The sequence below is a fragment of the Sminthopsis crassicaudata genome, chromosome 1 (assembly GCF_048593235.1).
Source record: "Sminthopsis crassicaudata isolate SCR6 chromosome 1, ASM4859323v1, whole genome shotgun sequence".
Classification (NCBI taxonomy): Eukaryota; Metazoa; Chordata; class Mammalia; order Dasyuromorphia; family Dasyuridae; genus Sminthopsis; species Sminthopsis crassicaudata.
In genome coordinates, this window is record NC_133617.1 from 108,002,645 (window position 1) to 108,025,630 (window position 22,986).

The window sequence follows — 22,986 nt, forward strand, 5'->3', positions numbered from 1 at the left end:
TTGTCACTTCTTGGGCAATTGTTAAAAAGAGGTGGTTGTTCAGGAAACTGTGTTAGCTTGCTTTTTGTAGTCAAAGTGATAAGCAGATAGCACTTGGTTGATAAATGCTTGTTGGTTAATTGCTGGAGCTAGCTTGCCTCAGGTTCCTCCTGAGATTATGTGATCCTTGTTACTTATGACTGTTATTTCTAATTGTCAGGAAGAAACATGCACTAATTCTTTGAATCAGGAAATAATTTTTAAAATTGAAAATAATGAGAGGAAAGGATACTTGATCTTGAGGATGTCCACTTTACTACTGCCTCCTAACTAGAACAAAGATTATAGAGATTATTGGTTTGTAGGTGATTGCTGAGGGTAATTCATTCTTATTTTTGCATATTTTGCTTGTAAAGCCACTAAATAATCAAGTAGTCTCCCTTTGCTCATAAGAGCTTATATAAACTTCATTTTAACATATATTATGCAAATTGATAACCTTTTCCCTCCTGTATATAGCCTGTGACCCAAATAACAAACGCCTTCGTCAAATCAAGGACCAAATTCTGACAGACTCAAAGTACAACCCAAAGATCCTCTTCCAGTTGCTGCTCGATACTGCCCAGTTTGAGTTCATACTTAAAGAGGTAACAAATGATTATTTTATAAAGGAAGTATTGAAATAATAATCATCTTCATCCTAATAAGAAACATTTACATAGCACTTTAAAGTTTACAGCATGCTTTACATGCACTATCTTATTTTGAATCTTACAATAGACCTTAAAAGAGGTCTTGTTCCCATTTGACAGATGATGAAATAGAGGTGGTTTATCTGTGATCATCCAGGTACCATAGTAATTTTTAGAGGTAATATTTGAACCCTAAATATTCCTACCTGCAGGCTGTTCCTCTTTCCATTGAACTATAAATACTTTATTTCAAATCAAAATCCCTGGATTCATAGGTCATTGAGATTTAGAGTTGGAAGAAATCTCAGAGATTATCTATTCTCTCTGATTTTTCAACTAAGACAACCATGAGCCCAAAGAAGTGAATTTACTTACCCAGGAAAATAGGAATGATAATTTCCATGGCTGAGATTTAAACCAAGGTCTTCTGATTTTAAAATCAGAGTCCCACTTCATACTAGAACCAGCAGCCAGCCATTTCTCAGGCATTGATTATAGGTTTTGCACATAATCCCTCCCAGTCTAGCTCAGCCATTTATTAGCTGAATGATCACAGACCTCTTTTAGAGCCTACGTCTCTTTACTTCTAAATAGGCATGTCAATATGATTCTTGTGAAGATGAGACATTCATCTCGGTTTCTCCTGAACTCCTTTCCAATATTATCAATTGTTACTAGTATGCATTTCAAACTAAATTTCCCTTACACACACACACACACACACACACACACACACACACACACACAGAAGAAACAAGTATTTATTAAAAATTTATTATGTAGCTGGCCCTTAATTAAGCACTCACAAATATCTCATTTGATTCCTGACATGTAGTTGCTATTATTATCCATAGTTGAGGGAACTCTGCTCTCTTTTGAAATGTTCTATTTTGGTTGAAGCTATCACCATCCTTCCAGTTATCCAAGTTCACAATCTATCTTATTCTTTATTCCTTGATTTTGTTCCATATTACCAATCAGTCACCAGGTCTTATTAATTTGACCTCCACAATATCCTTTGCATCTATATCCTTCCCTGCACATAGATCCTCACCATCTGACCTTCCCCACTTATTGGGACTATTGTAGTAGCCTCCTAATTGGTCTCTTTGCTTCTAGTTTCACTTTTCTAGTCCATCTTCCATACATCTTATAAAGTGATATTACCAAAGCATAGTAGATTGACTGTGTCACTCCCCTGTCGAGTAATCTCTAGTGACTCCCTATTTCATCTAGAATTAAATACAAACTCCTCTGCTTATTGTTTAAAGCTTTTTGCCAGTTGGCTCCATTATCACTTTACATCCTTACTATGCATAATTCCCTTTCACAGACCCTGGATGAGCCTGTAGCATTTTTTGTTGTTCTCTACATTCATCATTCTATCATCTTTCTCCATCCTTTTGCACAGTTTTTCTCCCCATGCTGGGAGTGCAGTCCATGTTTATCTTTTCTTCTGAGACTACATTTTCTTCTCAGCTCAACCATCACTTCCTACATGTTTGATACATCAATTCAGCAAGAGTTAATTAAATGCCTAATATGTTTCCACGCTCTCTTCATGACACCAAGATACAAAAGTAGTCTCTATTCTCAAGGAACTTATATTCTGTTTGGAGTGGATGCATGGCATATCCACATATATGCAAGTACAAAAATAAATAAATAAATAAATATGCTAATATTGGTGGGGAGATGCTTGCAACTGCACAAAGAAAAGCCTCTCATGCAAGATACAGTAATTTAGCTGACAGAGACAAAATGTCTCCATTCTCAAGGACCTTCCATTCCATTGGAGGTAATAAGGGATACAGAATAAATGCAGAATTGTTTATTGAGGGAAAGCACTAGTTGTTGGGGTAATCAGGAAAGAGATTTTTGAGGTAGAATGAGCAGCAGCTTGTCCAAAGGCATAGAAGTGAAAAATGGAGTCTTACAACTATAATAGTTTGCTCAATAGAGTACTGGATGGGAAGTAACATATATAATGAGGCTGGAAAGATAAGTCTGGGTTGTGAAGGGACTTTTTTTTTTTAAGATATGTACATAGCATTATCTATTCCTAGAATACTTCTGTGTTCCATGGTTTTTTCATGATTACTGATAGAGGTTAAGTAATCCACATAATCTAGTTTTCATTAGTCTGAGGTATAGTCCATTGGTTCTGAGGACTAGAACCCTGAAAATAGTAAAATACTTTCTTTCTCTTAATTTTTCTTGACTTTTAATGAGGTTTTGACCATTTGGTTCTATCCCAAAGAAAATCATATGTTTTCTTCCTTTATTTGTTATTCCAATCATACCAAGAAATGGTCCCTTTTTATTTTTGATCTTCTACTGGGCTACCACCATAGCCACAAAAATTCTTAGTGTTGTCCTTAGCATCCATCACCAGGTTCATCTTATTTTGATCTTTAGTTTTTAACATAATATTCATTCAATACCATGCTATTTTTCTGTGTATAATATCAGAGAGCTGTCCTCACTTCTGTCTTCTGTACTCTATAGACAACCCTTTGCAACCTCTCTAATTCTGTTTGCTCATCTGTATTGGTCTTGACAACTACAAGGACCCTTCTGATTCTATGAGCCTACATTTCTTTTTTAGTTCTTTGTGGACCCCTATGGATCTTTATTGGTCTCTTTAAATAATTCTACCTTTATTGGAATAATGAGAACATTGGATTAGTGTCCCCACTGGAATTTTGGGTCATGGAATCCCTTTATACATTCTGCTCAGTTTTCCCACTGTATCATTTCATATACTAATTAGAGTATCTAAGGTTCATTTCATTTCTGCTTTACCAATCAGTTCTTCCTAATAGGTCAGAATAGATCCAGAGTAGCAATTTTCCCTTGTAGATCTCTCTGCCTTTTGAAGAATAAAAGTATTTTATTAAAGCTAGTCAAGAATTTATCATTTCTTTTCTTATAAGAGAATTTTAACAGATAGCTCTGACATTGAAGCTTCCTTGCCTTAGTATCATTCTGTGCTAGTTTTTTTGGGTTTCCCTAATTCATCACTTCCTTCTTCTGATCTAATGACCTACAGTATTCTCTCACTATAATATTCCTTTTTTTTTTTTTTCCTCCATCTATTAATATTTACCCAAGTGTTGTCTACCATACTGTCCTATCTTGGTTTATGGGTTTCCTCACTTAAATATATCCTCTTGCTGGATAGTTCTATCCCAAGGTTTTAATCTAATCTGTTCCTTTTGGATATAGTGTATTCTTTCATCACCATGTTTTATTCATGAGTTATGTCTTATTATGTCATTATCGCTTATGTCAAGTAGGTCTCAGAGATACTTATGAGACCAAATCTACCCATTTAATGAAGATGTCTGGTTTATATGTTTATCACTCTTTCTTTGCTCATCTTTGCAGTGACAGCCCCTGGTTCCTTGCCTAAGTTTTTTTTTTTGGTCATTTCCTTGGTCATTCTCCTTATGTCTGCATCCTTTGTCTTCCTGCCAGATCATAAAGACCTTCCTAGGATACCAAGCAAGGTTCATTCTGCCCTAGGGTCTTTCTTCCTACTCCCACAGGAGTTTTCTTCAGATGATTAGCTTTTGCTAACAAAGGGAAAGATACAATTAAGCAATTTTAAAGTTAGAAAAAACTTCGGAGAAGCTATAATTCTACACTCATAGTTTCTACTTCATAGAGGAGGAAACTGAGGTCTAAAGGGATCAGGTGATTTGCCTTAGGACACTTGGGCCGAGAAAGTCAGATCCTAGACAGGAACTCATCTGCCACAGCAGATTCCCTAGCTCCCAGCCTGCTAAGCTTTCTGCTGCACTGGTCTGTCTCTGGAATAAAAACGGCTTAAGTTGGGCTATTTTGGGAACATTTTTCCAATTAAAATGTGAGTTTCATTCAAGACTGTCAATAAAGCATTTAATATTAGTTTTCTTTTAACTACAAATGACTTTTCTAACATTCTCGCCAGATGTTCAAGCAGATGCTTTCAGAAAAGCAAGCCAAATGGGAACATCATAAGAAAGAAGGCTCTGAGAGAATGATGGAACTTGCTGATGTCTTTTCAGGAGTAAAGCCTCTAACAAGAGTGGAGAAAAATGGTAATTGTTTAAGAAGAGAATGTTGGTGCATTTGATATATATGTGAGAATAACGTGAGTACTAGAGAGCTGGGAAGACAGCAACCCCTTTGCTTTTTTGGGGTTTTTTGGGTTTGTGTGTGGGTGGGTGGGTGGTTTTTTTGGGGTTTTTTTTTGTTTTTTTTATTTTTGCTGATCAGCTCTTGGCTATATCTTCAAATAGCAATTTCATGCCATCATTTCTCTTGATTTGTTAACCTATTTGGTCACAAAAAAGGATTACAAGCAGTTCTTGTCTTTAATCCCTTCACAATTCATTCATTCCACATACAACATCTGACATAAAATTCCATAAATATTGAATGATTCTCAAATTTCAGATTTCACCACTTTTGCCTTGCCCATTAGACAGTTTATCTTCACATATGAGCAGTCTGCATTAGGACAAAAAAGGGACTGAAGACTTTTTTAAAAAGAATATTCCCAAAACTGAGCAAAAATAGTCAATGGATTGATTATGAGACCCTTTGCTTACCTCAGCAAAATATATCTAGGAAAAAAAAAAAAGTATCCATAAAACTTCTCAGTATAGCTTTCCATAGATATCTGGGCCACTCTTGAAGAAATATTTGTTCTTTCAGATGTTAAGTCTTTTACCTTAAAGTCAGCATATGTTTCATACCAAAGTTATGGTCCCGGAGAATTATATAGATATATATATATATATATTTCCCCCCCCCCTGAGGCTGGGGTTAAGTGACTTGCCAAGGGTCACACAGCTAAGAATTATTAAGTGTCTGAGATCAGATTTGAATTTGGGTCCTCCTGAATTCAAGGCTGGTGCTCTATCTACTGCGCCACCTAGCTGCCCCTGGGAATTATATTTTTAAGTGCTCTATATGTGTTTCTGTAGTATATGAGAGCCTTTTTTACAGTCAGTATGTATGATATATTTATGCCCATTTTATAGGACTTTCAACTTAGAATTACTCTTTTAGATGATTAGTAGGAGTTCTAATAATTCAGTTTTATTTCCTTTTACAGGACTTTATAGGTCATAAGAGTCAACCCCTAATTTGTTTAAAAAAAAAAAAAAAAGCAATCTTACTTTACATTATTTAGAAAAGTGCTTACTAATACCTTGTATTTTAATCCAGCAGAGCACACACAAGTTGTGTGTGTGTGTGTGTGTGTGTGTGTGTGTGTGTGTTTATTTTTAACAGAGCCAAGCTGATTATTCTTTTTTTTTTCCTTTTCTTTTTTTCTGAGGCTGGAGTTAAGTGACTTGCCCAGGGTCACACAGCTGGGAAGTGTTAAGTGTCTGAGACCATATTTGAACTCAGGTCTTCCTGAATTCAAGGCTGGTGCTCTATCCACTGCGCCACCCAGCTGCCCCCAAGCTGATTATTCTTTCAGTTCCTATTCTCTTGTATTTCCAGTAGTATTCAAGGCTAACCTATCTATAATGTCAATGTGACATATTCTTTTCCTTGCCGTAAGAAAACTCTAGTCCTCTGTTGAATCTTTTTTCCCCCAAGGGCAAAGATTTTATTACCCTACTAGAACCAAATCCATAAGGGTTTTGGTTTTTGTTGTTGTTGGGTTTTTTAGCAAGGAAATTTAGTAAACAAGGGGGAAGACAATTTCCCTAACAGAAACTAAATGAAGATGCCATTTAAGGGAATGTACACAAGGTGGAATTATGCCATTGACTGGAAGGCTATTCCTAAAAGATTCCATGAGATGGGATATACATACTTGTCTTATTTTGAGAGGAAGTTAACAACCTAAAAGGAATTAGATGTGACAAGGATAGTATGTCTTTGACTGGCAGGCTAACCATAAAAGGGATTTAGCATCTTCTATTGAATCTTTAAAATGGTAGCTGCTAACTCTGAAATAGTTTGTCAATGTTTTAAACAGTGTAGAATGCAAATTATATGATAATTATAAGGAAAGCACTTTGAAGATATGCCTTAAAAAAATCAGAACATAAAAAAGAAGTTTTATTTTACTATATCACATTCTCCACATCTAGATTTGTCCCATGAGTGATGACTCACTATAAAATTTGAATAGAAAGGGGACCTCAGACATCACCTAGCCTGACCTTGTTCCAACCTGACCACATAATCTCTCTGTATTACCTACACTGTTTCCTCCTAAAAGATGTCACTGTCATTCTGCCTCTCCCTTATTGTGGCTTCCATCTAGACTGCTCTTCATCATCTATTTCTCCATCTTTACAAATCTGATCTAGATTTCATGGCATCAGTCAACTTACATCTCCTCTATAAAGCTACCCCTGACAACTCTGCCCCTCTAATTTTTCCCCTGTCTCTCCTTCTCATATCATTTATTTTCTGGGTGTACCATACATTGTGGAAATCATATCTTTAGGTAATTAATGTATTCTTCAAATTTTACTTGAATATAAATCTCATTGAGGGTAAGAACCATACTATGTAATTATTTCATAAATGTGAATGCCTAGTGCTGAGTATATAGTAAATGCTTAATCGTGAACTGAATTGAGTTTAAACTGAAGAATATTTCAACATGTTGCAGTTAAAGGAATTACACATTTTCAGCAATTTTTCTTTTGTTTACTTATTATCAGAAAATCTACAAGCTTGGTTCCGAGAAATCTCAAAGCAGATCTTGTCTTTAAATTATGACGATTCCACTGCTGCAGGCAGAAAAACTGTGCAGTTAATACAGGCATTAGAAGAGGTAAGGAAAAGTCTTTGCAGGACAACTGTGCAAATACCATGCCTTTTATACATAAACCAATTCTTTTGTTTTATTCATTATTATTAAATTTAATAACAGATAAGTACCAGCATCCTAAATATAAACCAGGGTTTATCTTTTATTAACAATCGTAGAAGTCTTCAGAAATTAAGAAGTTTTCCTTCCTAAATTAAATGAGATTATAAAAATGGCAGAATGTTTGGTTTATGTATTTGTGCCTGCTGCACAATTAGTGATTAAGAGACTATTTCTATCTAGGTGCCCATGTCAGCACTTATTCATCATTTTATAACTTTGCTGATGTAATGATTTCTAAAATCATAATTTTAAATATATTACCAAATAGATCTTATTAAGAGACTGTTACCATCATAAGTTATGGAGTTTATATTTAAATTTGTTTTACAGGAAAATCAGCCCAGAAGAAAGCATTCATCATTTTTAGGAAAGTTAATGTTAAGTTTATTTCCGTCACTCAGGTTCAAGAATTTCACCAACTGGAGTCCAATCTGCAAGTGTGTCAGTTTCTTGCTGACACACGGAAGTTTCTCCATCAAATGATAAGAACGATTAACATTAAAGAGGAGGTCTTGATCACTATGCAGATAATTGGTGATCTTTCCTTTGCCTGGCAGTTAATTGACAGGTAATATGAATTCCTTCTCTGTTAACAAGACATCTGAACAACTTTTTGGCTGAAGAGCCTGACAGATGGTCTCATTACTTTGTAATTCTTTTCAGTTTCACCTTCATCATGCAAGAAAGCATAAAGGTTAACCCTTCCATGGTCACTAAACTTCGAGCTACATTCTTAAAGGTAAGCAGAACCAAGGTGAGCAGCTCATTAATTAACCTTATTAATTCACTAGCCTTAAATTTCTTCCTCTTTAAAAATTCAGTTGTGTTGAACCTTCTTTTTTTAGATTCCAAATTAACAGTTTTTCCACCAGAGGTGGTTTCACAAGACATATTTATTGCTTAAATTAGCATACAAAAATTCCTTAGGAATTTTTAGGAGAATTCCTTAGGAAATGTATTTGATTTATAATGTGTTATTAAATATCAGTAAATGGTACTTTATTATTTATTTAGATTTAAATTAATTACTTTAGTTTATGAAATATTCTAATTTTTAGTCACTTTCTCTAAATTTCTATCAGAATTCTTTGTCTTGTTATTCCTAATAACTAAAAAAAAAAAAAAAAAAAATTTTTTTAAATTAAGTTTTATCTTAGATCCAGGAGTTTATTTAAGCTGTTTTATGTTCAAGAGTTACATGTTAACAGAGTTAGGGTTTTCAATATATAAATACTGGAACTATGGTTCTTTGGCTTATAAACCTTAGGGTTAGCTTAGTTTTCCCCAAAGATAGAAGGATGATCTGATTGCTTACTGTCTCAGGGTAGGGAGAGGAAGAAGGAAAAAATGGTAGAATTTGGAACTCAAAATTTTTTAAATTCTAAAAAGAAAAAAGAAAATTTGATTTAGAAAAAAAAAAAAAAAAAGAATAATCTCTGTCAGCTTTTATCTGCCATCATTAAATAGCATTTAACCCCTCTTTGCCGCTCAGGACTCACTCTTACTGCTGGCAGAACACGTCCCTTGCCATCTGCTGTTGAGAGAGACATTTTCAGCTATCCTGCTTCCACTCTTTTGAAACACAGAACCATAGATTTAGGAATTGAAAGACTTTCATAAGCACAAATCCTCTCATAAGATCCATGATATGGTCATGGATTTGCATGCTACATTGCAAAAATCATATTCATCATAAAATTGATAATTTTTTTCAAATTCACTTTACTTTTGAAGAAAAACTATATTCTAATGATGATTCTGTATTTACAGAGGATGTGATTCTTAGAGAGCTAGAAAATTAAAACATTTTAATTTATATTTAAATGGAGCATAATAAAACTATTTCCCTAAACCAGCTTTGGTACTTAGAAGATTTTAGAGATTGTATAGGCACATAATCTTATATTCGTTGATTGTCTGCATTTTTTTATTTTGTTTTCATTGTCACTAAGTTCTTTTATCATTTCAATTTTTTTTGAGAGGAGAAAAGGGAAGAAGATGGGCTCAGAACTTAAGAAAATGAAAAATCTCCTTCTCCTTTCATATCTAAGCAGCTGAAAATCAGTAGCATTGATACCAAGATATAAGTTTGTCTAGTGTATCTAAATTCCCAATTCTATAAATGTATTTCCTTAAAATGTAACTCTGTGAAAGTTGAATGCCTTTGCAACAAAAATACAAAATTCAACCTATTATTTCAAATTATAATAGATACAATCATATAACTCACACAGCCCTTTGGTACTCCTTATAACTAACTGTCTTTATAAAACTAAAATTGGAAAAATTCCTTTTCAATTCATTCAAAAATATGAAGAGAATTTATTTAAGATGTAATGTTTTTTGGTTTGGCTGGGGATAAGATTGTTTATATAACTTTTTGGCCAATCTCGACTTTGTAATTAATTCAGATAAGTTGGGAAAGACTAGAGAAGTCTTTCCTCCCCTGTCTATTAAAGGATCTTTCTCCTGTAGACTATAGTCTATGGGCACCCTCAAAGTATAGTAGTCTTGGCACACCCAGTTCCCTGACAAGACAATCCTAAACCTGCCCATTTCTCTATGGCTCCCAGCCTGCCACTGTTGATCCATTCTTCTATTCTTCTTTCAACCTTTGTCCTTATTATTCTTGAGTTCAGATCCTCCTCCCCCTCTCCCCCTTCCCTCCCCACAGCTTAAACTTTTTTTCTCTCTAAGTATCCATCGCTATTCCTCTCTCAATTCCATTTTCTCTTTGATCTGGAAATTGTACCTAATCTTTATGTTTAACTTTGCATACTCATGTCTTGGTAGGCTAAATGCATCATAACTAGTGCACTAGAGGAAAGGAACATTTATTTTGGAGAAGCTGATTTTTCTGGAGATTCCTTCCCATTACCCCACTAGCCATAGGTTAAAATGATTAAAAAAAAAAAAAAAAAAAAAAAAAAAATTCAGAGGCTGGATAACTGGAACAGCTAGGCAGTGTGGTAGATATAATGCAGACTTGGAATCCACAGAGTTGAGTTCAAGTCCTACCTCAGACATTTACTGAGCAAGGCACTCACTTAATCTCTTCCAGCCTCAGTTTCCTTATTTGTGATCTTCCTTTCTTTTCAGCTTGCTTCTGCCCTTGACTTGCCCCTGCTTCGCATCAATCAGGCAAATAGTCCTGACCTTCTCAGTGTATCCCAGTATTATTCTGGAGAGTTGGTTTCCTACGTAAGAAAGGTAAGAAGTTACTATTCTGTACTTTGTTTTTGTTATATAATAACCATTGTGATTATTAAGTGAGTGAAAAATACCCTGTAAAAATAAGCCAGAGTCTATTCTTCTTGAAGCACAGTGATTTTTTTTTTTTTTTTTTTTGGAGTGGCATGACAACAATTGCTTTGTTCCCTATTCATAAACTTTCAGTGGCTAAAATGTATTAGGCAGAGTAGAGAAAACACTGGCCCTGTAGAGAACCTGGGTTCAGTTGCCACTTTAGATGTTTACTGCCTATATTGCCTTATACCTCCTTGGGCTGCCCATTGCTTTATCTGCAAAATGAGGAAGGAAGACAAATTGGCTTCAGAGTCCCTTTCCGGTTCTCAATCTCTGATTCTGACTCATCTCTAAGATCCTACTTATCCCTCCTCCCTTATGCTTCCCCATTTGTCTCCAACCTTCCTTTTCAACTTGATCTCAAATTCCTCCACTTTGTATTATCTGGACTCCAAGCAACAGCCCTGCACATCCTTCTCCTAAAACAGTCTTAGACTTTCCACTGCATCCCTTTGCTCAAAATGTTGTATTATCCCTCATTTACATTGTATCTACTTTATACACATGTGGCATGTTGTCATCCTGTTAGAATGTTTGAGGGTAAGGGACTATGTGTTTGCCTTTCTTTGTATCCCCAGTGTTTAATAAATACGTTTATTGACTGATTGGCTGCCCTCAAGCAGCTTAATTTTTATTGGGGAATTATAAATTGGATACAAACAAATATATTACAGGGAAAATTGAGGGTAGAGAGATTGTTAATATCTGGGTCAGGGAGGGAGGAAATCAGGGCAGGATTTATAGAGTTGATGGTAACTTAATTGAACTTTGTTGAAACATAAGGATTCTGAGAGGATAATGATGGGGAATATCCCAAAGAACAAATGTCTTGTGGGATTGTGGAAAGCAGGAAATGGAGTATTTAATTTGGGGGATAGTTTGTAAACCAGTGTAGCTGGAAAAGAGTGAATTAGAGCAGCATTTGATGATACCCAACTGAAATTCAGAAAAGATGAAAGGTGGCTATCTAGATTTGGAAGTTATCTACATAAAAATGATACTTATGCTCATGGAAGGTTCAAGGTCCTGGGAAAGGGTATATGGAAGAAGAAAAGTGGGCAGGCCCAGGACAGCCCTCTGGGGAAAATTCCCTCATTAGGGATAGGAAATGGAGCTTGAGAAGGAACAGTCAAAAAAATAGGTGGAGAACCCAGACTGAGCATCATTGTAGAAGAAAAGGGCTAATGAAGAAGGGTGGGACAGAGAGAGGGGATCAGTAACTGAAATGTCAAAATGTCCAGGACAATAAGAATTGAGAAAAGATCCTCACATTCAACAGATAATCAGCAGATTTAAGAGGTCATTTACTAGCTTGAAGAGAGAGAGGTTATGGACAACAAAAGGAGTCGGAAACAAAATTTCAAAGATTTGAGAAGTGAGTGGGTGGCAAAGAAGAGAGGATAGCAGAAGAAGATGTTTCTATAAATTTAGCAGTGAAAGGAAGGAGAGATTTACAATTATAGTTTGAAAAGATGGATAGGATCACGTGGGGTTTTTTAAAGGCTGGATAGATAAATCAGTACATGTTTGTAGATATTGATGAAAGAACAAGTATATAGTGAGTGATTGATATTAGAAAAAGAGAGTTTGAATATATGTGAGAGATGTGAGAGATAGTCAGCAGTGGAAGAAATGGGAGGAGAGATGATTCAAGGCACAGGCAGATTGATTTTACGAAAAGAAAGAGCCATCTCTTCCTCAGAGACAAAAGTAAAGAAGGGAAAGATATGACAGTGGAGGGAAGCCCAACTGAAATTCAGAAAAGATGAAGGGTGGCTATCTAGATTTGGAAGTTATCTACATAAAAGTGATACTTATGCTCATGAAAGATCCTGGAAAAGGGTATGTGGAAGGAGAGAAGTGGGCAGGCCCAGGACAGCCCTCTGGGGAAACTCCCTCATTTGGAGGGACAGGAAATGGAGTTTGAGAAGTTGGGGATAAGAGGAAATTTATGGCAGATAGCCCTCCTTTCATCTTAATAAAGATATTATATGACCAGGGCTATCCACTTAAAAGCTTTTTTCCCCTTTATTTCTTCTTTAAAGGTTTTGCAAATTATTCCAGAAAGTATGTTTACTTCTCTTCTGAAGATCATAAAGCTTCAAACTCATGATATCATTGAAGTGCCTACCCGGCTAGACAAAGACAAGCTAAGAGACTATGCTCAATTGGGCCCACGCTATGAGGTGCGTTTGACATTCAAAGTTTCGCATTTTGTGTTCAGGACCAGATTTTATAATATCATCCCCCTGCCATCCAATGGGATTTTAACCCTCTATCACATACACATGAAAATCCATCTTGATTCTAAAGATCTTCAAGAAGAGAGATTTCTCCCCATCCCCCAGCCAACCCTTTGCATGATCTCACAGCCCCAGCCTAGGGAAAACCTTCATCTTATTATTATTACCCAGTTTTCTCAGAGTTGGTTTTAAGCTCCTTTGCTTCTATTCAGTTATCAGTGGAGGCTGGCCATAGCTCATCACAGTCCTCTACATGAGCTTTCCTTATAGAGGATTACTAAATTCTTCTTCAACTTAAATATTCTCTGAAGGGTAAATAGATGGTCCAGTCTGTACTGCTTCAAAGACTGTTTTTTTTTTTGTTGTTTTTTTCCTATCTAGAATCAGACCAAAGGTTTTAAAAACTAGATGAATGTTGGGAATGAAACTATGATTCTTGTTAAGTATTCACATTAATTCATTGAAAACTCAATTACTCATCTCTAAATCTAAGAGCTTGGTCAAATGTCAGCATTTGAGACAGAATCCCCACACCTTCCTTTTTTATTAAGTTGCTTTTATGTTCAGAGAAGAAGTTAGAAGACCTAAAAGGAAAAGAGCATTTTCCAGTACAGTTCTCTCTTTATGGAAGAAGAACCAAGACCCAGAGAAGTGAAATGTTCTCATCACATTCAAACAATAGATGGTCAAACCAGTCCTGTATCCAGTCTGACCTTGTTTTTGTCAGTTCAGCCAAAGGCCAAAGAGAAAGGCACCCACCTCACTGTTTACTTCAGACCCTCAGCTGATCATTGGTGTTTCTTTTGCTTTCTGGAAAAAAATGGCTTCTCTTATTTATCTTGTTTCTTTCCATTAAAGGTCGCCAAGCTTACCCATGCTATTTCCATTTTTACTGAAGGCATCTTAATGATGAAAACTACTTTGGTTGGTATTATCAAGGTAATAATAACCTCTTGAAGGCTCTTTCTTATCTTCACAGTCTTTCCATCTACTTGCCCAGGAAGAGAAAACTGTCACAACTTGCAGAGTATGGCCCATTCCGTTCTTTGTGCAATGGCTCAATTTGCTATTTTAACACTTCTGTGTGTCTTCAAGATTGGAAATTAGGAAATTAGGATCATTGTGGGATCTTGTTCATGATTTTCTTTGTATGTTGACAATGAAAAGGGACAGTAAAGCTTTGTTTTGTAACTTGCTTAAACTTGGTCGTCTATATATGTATAGAAAATAGCATCATGTATTACTTCAGAAGCTCTCTGGATATTGGAGTAACTTTTTTGTAAAATCTCTGCAAAAAGAAAATATCTCGTCTCTTACATTGAAGAATAATAATGACTTCTACATTATGCTGAATAGATGTTGTTACTTTCCAAAACATAAGGTTTCCACTGATTTATTCATTTCGTAATCATTTATTGAATGACTATCTTATACAACATATGGCATAGACACTTAATCAAGGTATAGTCCATGCCTTCATGAAAGTTTAAAGTTCAGTGCAGGGTCAGGAGAGGGGGAGGAAGTGCAATCCATTCACAATCCATCAGTAAATATTTATTAAGTGCCTCTTATAACTTAAGCATTGTGCTTGGCGAAAAGGGTAATATATACAAAGAAGGAAGCAGTAAAATGTGGGAAAAGACAGATATGGCAAAACAGCAAGACTAGAAAAGTGTCTCCAGAACAAGGTGTCCCTGAACTTTGATTTGGTATGGTTGCATTAGGGATATTGTACTCAGTTCAAATTGTCAAAAGACTCTGACGAAGGAGAAGATATCTAAGATACCTGGAATGGGGACTAGAAAACTATCATTGAAGGAATTTGTCTAGAGAAGAGAAAACTTAGAACCATAAGAGCTGAGCTCAATTATTTAAAAGACTGATTAGACTTGTTCTTGCCAGCCCCTTAGGTCAAAACTGAGAACAGTGGATTAGAATTGCAGAGGCAGATCGTGGCAGACTGAAGGGGAAAAGCCTCCCAAACAATTAGAGCTGCCTGAAGTAGAAGGACTGCCTTGGAAATAAATGGGTTCTCCTGGGAGACTAGAAATCTTAAAGCAAAGGCTGCATGTGGGGTTGTTATAAAAGAAATTTTCAGGCAGTGGTAGAAATATCTTCCAAGGTCCCTTTAGACCTGAGAATTAATGAATGTAGGAGATTGTTTGCTTCTGTTATCTCCCTAACCATAGCTACAAGTTACATAGCATAGATTAGAAAGACAAACTAGTAATTTTCTGAGAAAAGAACATGCTGAGTCTTCAAAGCAGTCCTCTGCACACATACCCTCTGATAGTCCACATACAGGTTTGACTTCCTCCTAAAGTACATTGCTTTGACAAAAAAAAAAAAAGTTCATTGCTCTGAAGGCTACTCTTTAAGCTCAGATCCATTTCCTTTGTTACTTCCAGCCACCTTCTTGCAGTACCAAGATTTCGCTTAAAGTAATTATCTAATCATTAAAATTTATAATTTATAATTATAAATTAGTAATTATGACATTTTCAGAACAAATTAAAATTTCATTGAGGGCAGGCACCTTCACAGTATCATCTATCAGTGTGCCTATGTTCCCCCCCAAAAAAATCCCAAATTGGTAATTGGCTAAGGGAAAAAACTTAAGAGTCTTTGGTTATGAGATCTTCTAGAAGTTGCCTTCTATTAAAGTTCTTAAAAATTTTGTCTTCATTTTCCCAACTCATTTGTCACTTTTCTGGTTCTGACTTAGGTGGACCCAAAGCAGTTATTGGAAGATGGGATAAGGAAGGAACTGGTAAAACGTGTTGCTCTTGCTCTTCATAAAGGACTCATCTTTAACCCTCGAGCCAAGGTACCACTAGTGCAGTCTAAAATAGTCCCTTTTCTATGTGCACCACAAAAATATGCAAACAAAATTATCCATTCACATTTTAATGCCTAGTTTTAAAAAAGAAAGAATTATTTCCTCCCCTCACTTGTGATTTAGTCCACCCATATTCAGCTTTTGAAATAAAAATTCAGAAAAATCACTCATAGTTAAAGACATCTTAGATTCCTAAAGGACCTTGCTTTTGTCTTAGCTTAGGGAATGTGATTCATTATCTCAAGAGAAGGGACCCAGCATTGACAAGCAAAAAGTATTTTAAATACATTAAGTTTTAAATGTTTAAGATTAATAATAAAATTAGGAAGTGGTTTCTTTACTAAATTAGCCTTAAAAGTAAGTTATAAAAACTGCCAGCCTTCCCTAAATTTTTTCAGACCATCTTTTACATCATAGGTATAATAGTAAAAAGGAATGAAACCAGAATTCTTTTCTACTCACCTAATGACTGTTGTTCCTATAAGAATTAGAGAAGCTTTTCCCAAAGTTGTTTTAGCTCTGCGTGCTTGTTAAGGAATCATTTAACATCATCTCTACATTTTCTTCTATGTTGATATAAATCGGAGTAAAACATACAACCTATCCCATTTAATGGACTTAATTTTTCTCCTTTGCATAGCCAAGTGAACTGATGCCCAAGTTGAAAGACATGGGAGCCACCATGGATGGGTTCCATCGTTCTTTTGAGTATATCCAGGACTATGTCAATATTTATGGTCTCAAGATTTGGCAGGAAGAAGTATCTCGTATTATCAATTATAATGTGGAGCAAGAATGCAATAACTTCTTAAGAACAAAGGTATTTAATTTATAGGCTGATGATTTGTTTGAACAGATTTTGTATATGTCAGAACCTTAATGTACATAAACTTAAAGAACTCAGAAATTCCTTCCTAGAAAAACTGAATTGAAGGATTAGCATCCAGTCAGGAAAGGGAAAAAGGAAGGGAGCACTGATAGAAAAATTGGAAGGGAAGTAACTGTAAAACAGCTGTATCTTCAGGGTCCACTAGATGGTATCCAGGCCAGATAGACTGGACAAAAGAATAGTCTCCTCCACCTTTGCCTAGTAAGTCAGGACTAGATTAGAGGGTATGTGCTATATGACTTTGGGCAAATCTTTAAACTCCCAGGGCCTTACTTTCTCTATGTACCGAATAAGGATTTGTACTATTTGTCTTTTGGTGTCCTGGATATATGATCATCCGAACTAGATTCTACTGGAAGAAGAAAAAAGAACAAAAAATATATTGTGAAGGCATAAGAGAGGCAAGGGTATATGGGGCTAGAGCTTCAAGAGTTGGAATCAGGAATAGCTCAGATTTAAATCTTAATCAGTAAAATTTATTAAAGGCCTACCAGTTGTATGACTTAAGCAAATCATCACTTAAATTTCTCCAAATTTGTTTTCTCACTTGTAAATGAAGCTAATAATATGTGAAGTATTTAACCTATCACGGTTATTGTAAGGATCAAATGAGATAATGTATTTATAAAATACTGTCAAAACCTTAAAATTGTGTATAAATGTCAACTACTATTATTAAGGAACAAGATGCAGCAACTCATTAAATATGGGAATATCTAAAGATCATTGTGAGATATCATCATTTAGATTCAGAGAATAATGATGCCTGTAATAGGAAAAAAGAAATAAGGAGCAAGATTTGATTTTGAATAGTCATGAGAAGGGAGAATATCATTATTTCAATTTTAGAAAGATTGAGTTTGGCTTATTAAGACTTTGATGTATGAATGTTGAACCAGTACTTTTAGATTTAGGAGAGACGACAAAGCCTGAGATATTTATTTGAGAATCACCATGTAGAAATGAGAGAAGCCATTGAAGAAGATGAGTTTACCTAGAGCTATTAGATAAAAACTTTAGGTTGCACAGGATCCTCCAGTAACCTATTCTAAAGTTTTAACAATTATAAAGTCAGGATTAAACTATAAGTAGAATTGTACTTTATCATGGGTAATGGTTACAAGCATATATTTAAACTACTTCCACAGGACAAGAATTAATATAACACATTGAGAAAGATATTGAGATAGGATAGAATATAGATAGGATGTATATTGAGAAAGATATATATTCAAAGAGCAAAAATTTCATTTCTCTGACCAAAATAGTTAATCCTTGCCCAATCTGATAAGAGACTGTAAGGCTACATAAATTTGCAGGGTTTTTTCCCTTGTCTATACAGAAAGTATAATGTATGTTTTTTGCAGACTGTTACACTGATTTGGACTTTGGAAAAGATTTTGAACAAAAGGAACATTTATTTATACCATTCAAGAAGAAAAATCTAACTCACCTAATCCAAAATATGCATATGATTTTCATTTTTAGATTCAAGATTGGCAAAGCATGTATCAGTCTACTCATATTCCTATACCAAAATTCACTCCTGTTGATGAATCCGTAACTTTTATTGGTCGACTCTGCAGAGAAATACTAAGGATTACAGACCCCAAGTAAGTATATTTGAGCTGTTCTGAATCTTGAGCACCCTGGATAATTTAAAACTCTTGGTATAATGAGAAAAAGTCCTGGATTTGGACATATAAGTTCAAATATTAGTCCTATATTAAGTGATCATAAGTAAGTCACTTAATTTCTCTAATCATCAGTTTGCTTTCTGTAAATTGGATATAATGTTTTTAGCACTTCTATTTCACAATATTATTATGATTGATGCCCTTTATACCTTAAAGCACCATATAAATGTATAAATTTATAAAATAATATATAAGTATAGCTGTCAATATTTTTTATATAGTTAAGCCCTTGTTTTATGTATCTAGATTACATGCTTTCCCAAGTTCCTTAAAAATCACATTCCCTTGCAGAAATATTTGTGATTGTTCAAAATGCTCTGCAGAATGATCTCCCTTTGTTTTTACACCATTAGTCAAATATACTTAGAAATACTTGAGAAATTCACCATTTATCTGGGGGCTTCCCAGGGTGATGGATGGCTTTTGTTCACTCTCTTCAATATTTTCTGAAGTCTCTCCTTTTTTTTTCCCATCAAAATGAACAATGACTGGCTCACTAGGATTTTGTTCTGAAGAGTCCTTGATGCCCTTTATACAATGAAGGTCCCTAACTTTTCTCTTTTGTCAACTAGTTAATTTGTTAGTTTTTAATACAAAATAGTAAGACCTTTTCTTTAATCCCTTCACTTTTCCAGAAGGTAAAATTGTAATTGAAAAAAAGTTAAGAATTTTTTTAGCCAGTCTATTCTTACTAATAATCCTCATTTTTATAAATCTCTGGAATAACATAACAACTGGCATTTATATAGAGATTGTAATTTGGTCCATGGATGGATACTAATTGAACAATCAACTGGGCTCAGGATTGAGTAGGGGTAAGAGAGTTCAACTAGATTTTATTTGGAAAGTCAGACAAGGCTTTGAGCAATCTCAGGCTGCTCTAGGTGATACAGTAGATGGAGCCTTAGATCTAGAGTCAGGAAGACCTGAGTTCAAATTCATCCTCAGAGACTTAATAGTTTTGTGATGACTCTGGGAAAGTCACTTAATCTATTTGCCTTAGTGACAAGACCTCATATAAGTATGCCTTTCTATATTCTTCATTGACATAATTTTCTTCTAAGGCACAATAATATTTCATTATATTAATGTACCTGGCTTTGTTTCATTCCCCAAATGATAGGCATCTAGTTTGTTTCTAGTTTTTTGCTACAAAAAGTCCTACTAAAACCATTTTGTTGTACATGGACAACAGTCTTTAAACCTCCTTTAATCCTGTGCCTAAGGATATCTGGGTTAAAAATTATGAATCTTTTAATAGTTTTCTTAGTGTAATTCCAAATGTTTTTTCCACAATAGCATCACAACTGTACCAACAATGCTTTTCACAATCCCTCCAACAATTGATTATTCCCATCTTTTGTCCTCATTGACAGTTTGCTAAGTTTAGAGTAAAAATGCCTGTAGAGGGTTGGAACTCTAAAAAGTTGTACTTGAATCCAGAATAGCAGAGTACTTAAGCTAAGTACCTACTCAATGTTATATAATAGTTCTATAAATATAAACTTAGATGATATGGTGATGTGATGGTTCTACTGAATGTGGTATTATGAGATAATCATAAAGAAGGATTGGAGGGATGAGGAAGAGAGAGAGAGAGAGAGAGAGAGAGTCTCTCTGCCACAGCACACTTAGCAGGGAAAATTTCAGGCTCCAGACTCCAGTCCAGGATCCATCTTTGACAAGCCGTGTGGCAGCTTGCCTGCCTTCCTCACTTCTCTTCTTAAAGACCAAGGACTTTGATTGATCCTGAGGCTCTACAGAGAGCTAGCCCAGACATTATAAATACCCATCTTTTTAATTCCAGTATTCTCCCAGGGAAGCTCTATGATTGTAAATCATTGAAAGTCATCAACTCCAAAAAATCAGAATGTGCATTACCTAAAGGGCAAAGATGAACATAAATAGGCTGCAGCATTCTTTTTATGTCCCAGTCTCCTAGTAGAGTACTTTGTACATGCAAGCAGATGATTAATAAATGTTCACTGAATCGAATTATTGACAAGCTATCAGCATGGAAATTATCAGGAAAGCACACAATTGGAAAAGTCAATAGACTAGTCATGTCACAAGAGTGAAGGATAATAGATAGATGACTGAATGTTGCCCTTCTACCCCTTTATGTTAAAAGACTTGCAGAAAACCTTATGAATCCCAGTGATTTATGAGAGAACACGTACAGAAATTATGCAAAATGAGATTGTGTGATCTATGCCCTTGGAAGAAATAATCATGTCTTGTGGGTTTGTAGATTTATTGAAATATTAATGTTTTCTATAAAGATTTGTGGTTTGTAAAAAACATATTCCTCTTGATAGTCCCAGAGATAGAGTACAACTATTATCTTTATTGTACAGATGGAGAAACTGAGGCTCAGAAAGGTGAAATGATTTGGCCCTCTCACTTAGTTGCATTTCATTAACAGGCATTCTTTAGAGGCCTAATACATACCAGGCATTATACAGGCACTGGGGATACAATGGTGAGGACAAAACGGAATACAGGGACTGGATCCATGATTTGTCCAGATGAAGTGCAGCCTATGTAGATTGGCACCTGCATCTGCTAATTTTAATATTAGAAAATGGCCTAGAATGTTGAGAGATTAAGTGACTTGTCTGAAGTCACAGGTGGAATGGGGGAAGGGAACAAGCATTTATTAAATTCCTACCATGTGCTTGCTTTTCACTGTGTGGAGCTCTTTTCAAGGAGATTTAAACCCAGTTCTTTCTGGCTTGGAAGCCAGCTTTCTCTCTTCTATGTCACTTGCTCCTTTAAATACAAAGTTCATACAAAATAAATACAAAAGACATTTATAAGGGAAGGATACTAGTAGGTAGAGGCAAGGAAAGGGACAGAGATCAGGAAAGGCCTTCTGTAGAAGGTACCTGGTGATTGGATATGCCAGAGAAAGGAGAATTAAAGAATCAAGGACATTGCCAAGATTGGTAACTCAGAGTTCTGGAAGACTAGAGGTGACATAAAAAGGGAAGTTCATGAGACAGTGAGGCTTGTCCTCAGGAACATTTGAACACAGGTCTCCTAGTTTGTGGCCTATTGTCTTTTTACCATAACACATTGGCTCTTAGTACAAGCACCACTCCCAGAATCTTCATTTGGTCAAGATAGAGAACAATTGATTGAACAATCATAAGATTAGGCAGTTTCATGAATGTACAACATTATCTTGAGTGCTTAAGGCATTGTGGTTTTAATAAAATACCATAGTGGTTGCCTAAACCCAAAGTGTGTTGATACATAAATTGATCTACTTTAAAGAGTACACTTCTAGTGAAGTGCCCTCAAGCTTAGTCCTTGACCCTTTCAGAATTTTTCTTATGAATTGATCTAATGACAATAATGGTGAACTTAGCACAAATAACTAATATATTGGATGCCAGGATCTGGATCTGAAAAAAACTCTTAAATCTAAAATGGAGGACCAAAGGGAACAAGTTGAAATTTAGCAAAATAAATTTAAAATCGTCCTGTGGAATGCAAAAATCTGACTTCAGGCTTTAGGCCTCACTGATGCTCAGTCAGCTGTCCCTTCTCATAACTGAGACCTTCAACCCCAGGGCTCTTTTGCCTTGAATTCTTTACTAAATTTTCCTAATCTCAGAACCCTGGCTCAAGATAGAGTCCTAGCATCCCTACTGGGCCTTTCTATCCCTAGAGGTGACATATCTCTTTATTCATAGCTGATATTTTCCTGGAGTGCTTTAATGTTGGCAAAGTGCCTTACATAAGTTATCCTATGGTCAGTGAACATCTTAAAAAGGAAGTGATGATTCATCCCAGAAAGATGTAAGAGCAGGTCACAGACTACCCTGACTTCCTCTTTTGATAGTGTTTCTATATTGGTAGATCAGGGAGTGATAAAAATATAATTTGTCTAGACTTGAGCAAATGTTTGACATAAATTTTTTTTATACATTTGTAAAGGAGATGAAGAAATGTGGACAAGACAATAATAAAGTTTGACCTATTCAGATATGGTTGAATAATCTGAATTAAAGGGTAGTTGTTAGCAGGGTAATCAAACGATCTTGGACTTGACCCTGTGCTGTTGAAGAAATAGTTGACACACATTACCTTTTCATTTGCTCTAAAATTTAGAGTAGAAGAATAAATAGTTAATGCATTGGAAGATAGAATCAAGATCCAAAAGAGATCCCTCATAGTGCAATAGAAGTATCAGTTTTAGAATTAAAGGGCCTGAGTACAACAAGGCTCTACTTTTTCACCAGCCTTTTTATATTTATATATGGGGCCGTGGGGAGGTTTTCTAGGCCACAAACCTCTCTGTTGTAAAAGATTCTGCTGACATGATTCCAAGTACCAAGTCAGTTCACTCTATTGATCACATCAGCAATATGATGTAAGTCAAATGAATAAAGAATTGTGTTGTGGTAAAATAGTCAACAGAAGAAGTATGAGAGTAAC

General features: G+C 35.4%; 1 protein-coding gene across 1 annotated transcript in view; it reads left to right on the plus strand.

Moving 5' to 3' along the window:
- Positions 1-22,986, plus strand: part of WASHC5 (WASH complex subunit 5) — a 68,830-nt gene that overhangs the window by 27,695 nt on the left and 18,149 nt on the right. The window contains exons 10-20 of the mRNA XM_074265766.1: positions 499-626; positions 4,627-4,756; positions 7,355-7,467; positions 7,968-8,134; positions 8,230-8,305; positions 10,666-10,776; positions 12,918-13,058; positions 13,974-14,054; positions 15,841-15,942; positions 16,595-16,774; positions 18,332-18,456. Coding sequence (XP_074121867.1) covers positions 499-626; positions 4,627-4,756; positions 7,355-7,467; positions 7,968-8,134; positions 8,230-8,305; positions 10,666-10,776; positions 12,918-13,058; positions 13,974-14,054; positions 15,841-15,942; positions 16,595-16,774; positions 18,332-18,456 — 1,354 coding nt within the window. The remainder of the gene's footprint in view (positions 1-498; positions 627-4,626; positions 4,757-7,354; positions 7,468-7,967; positions 8,135-8,229; positions 8,306-10,665; positions 10,777-12,917; positions 13,059-13,973; positions 14,055-15,840; positions 15,943-16,594; positions 16,775-18,331; positions 18,457-22,986) is intronic.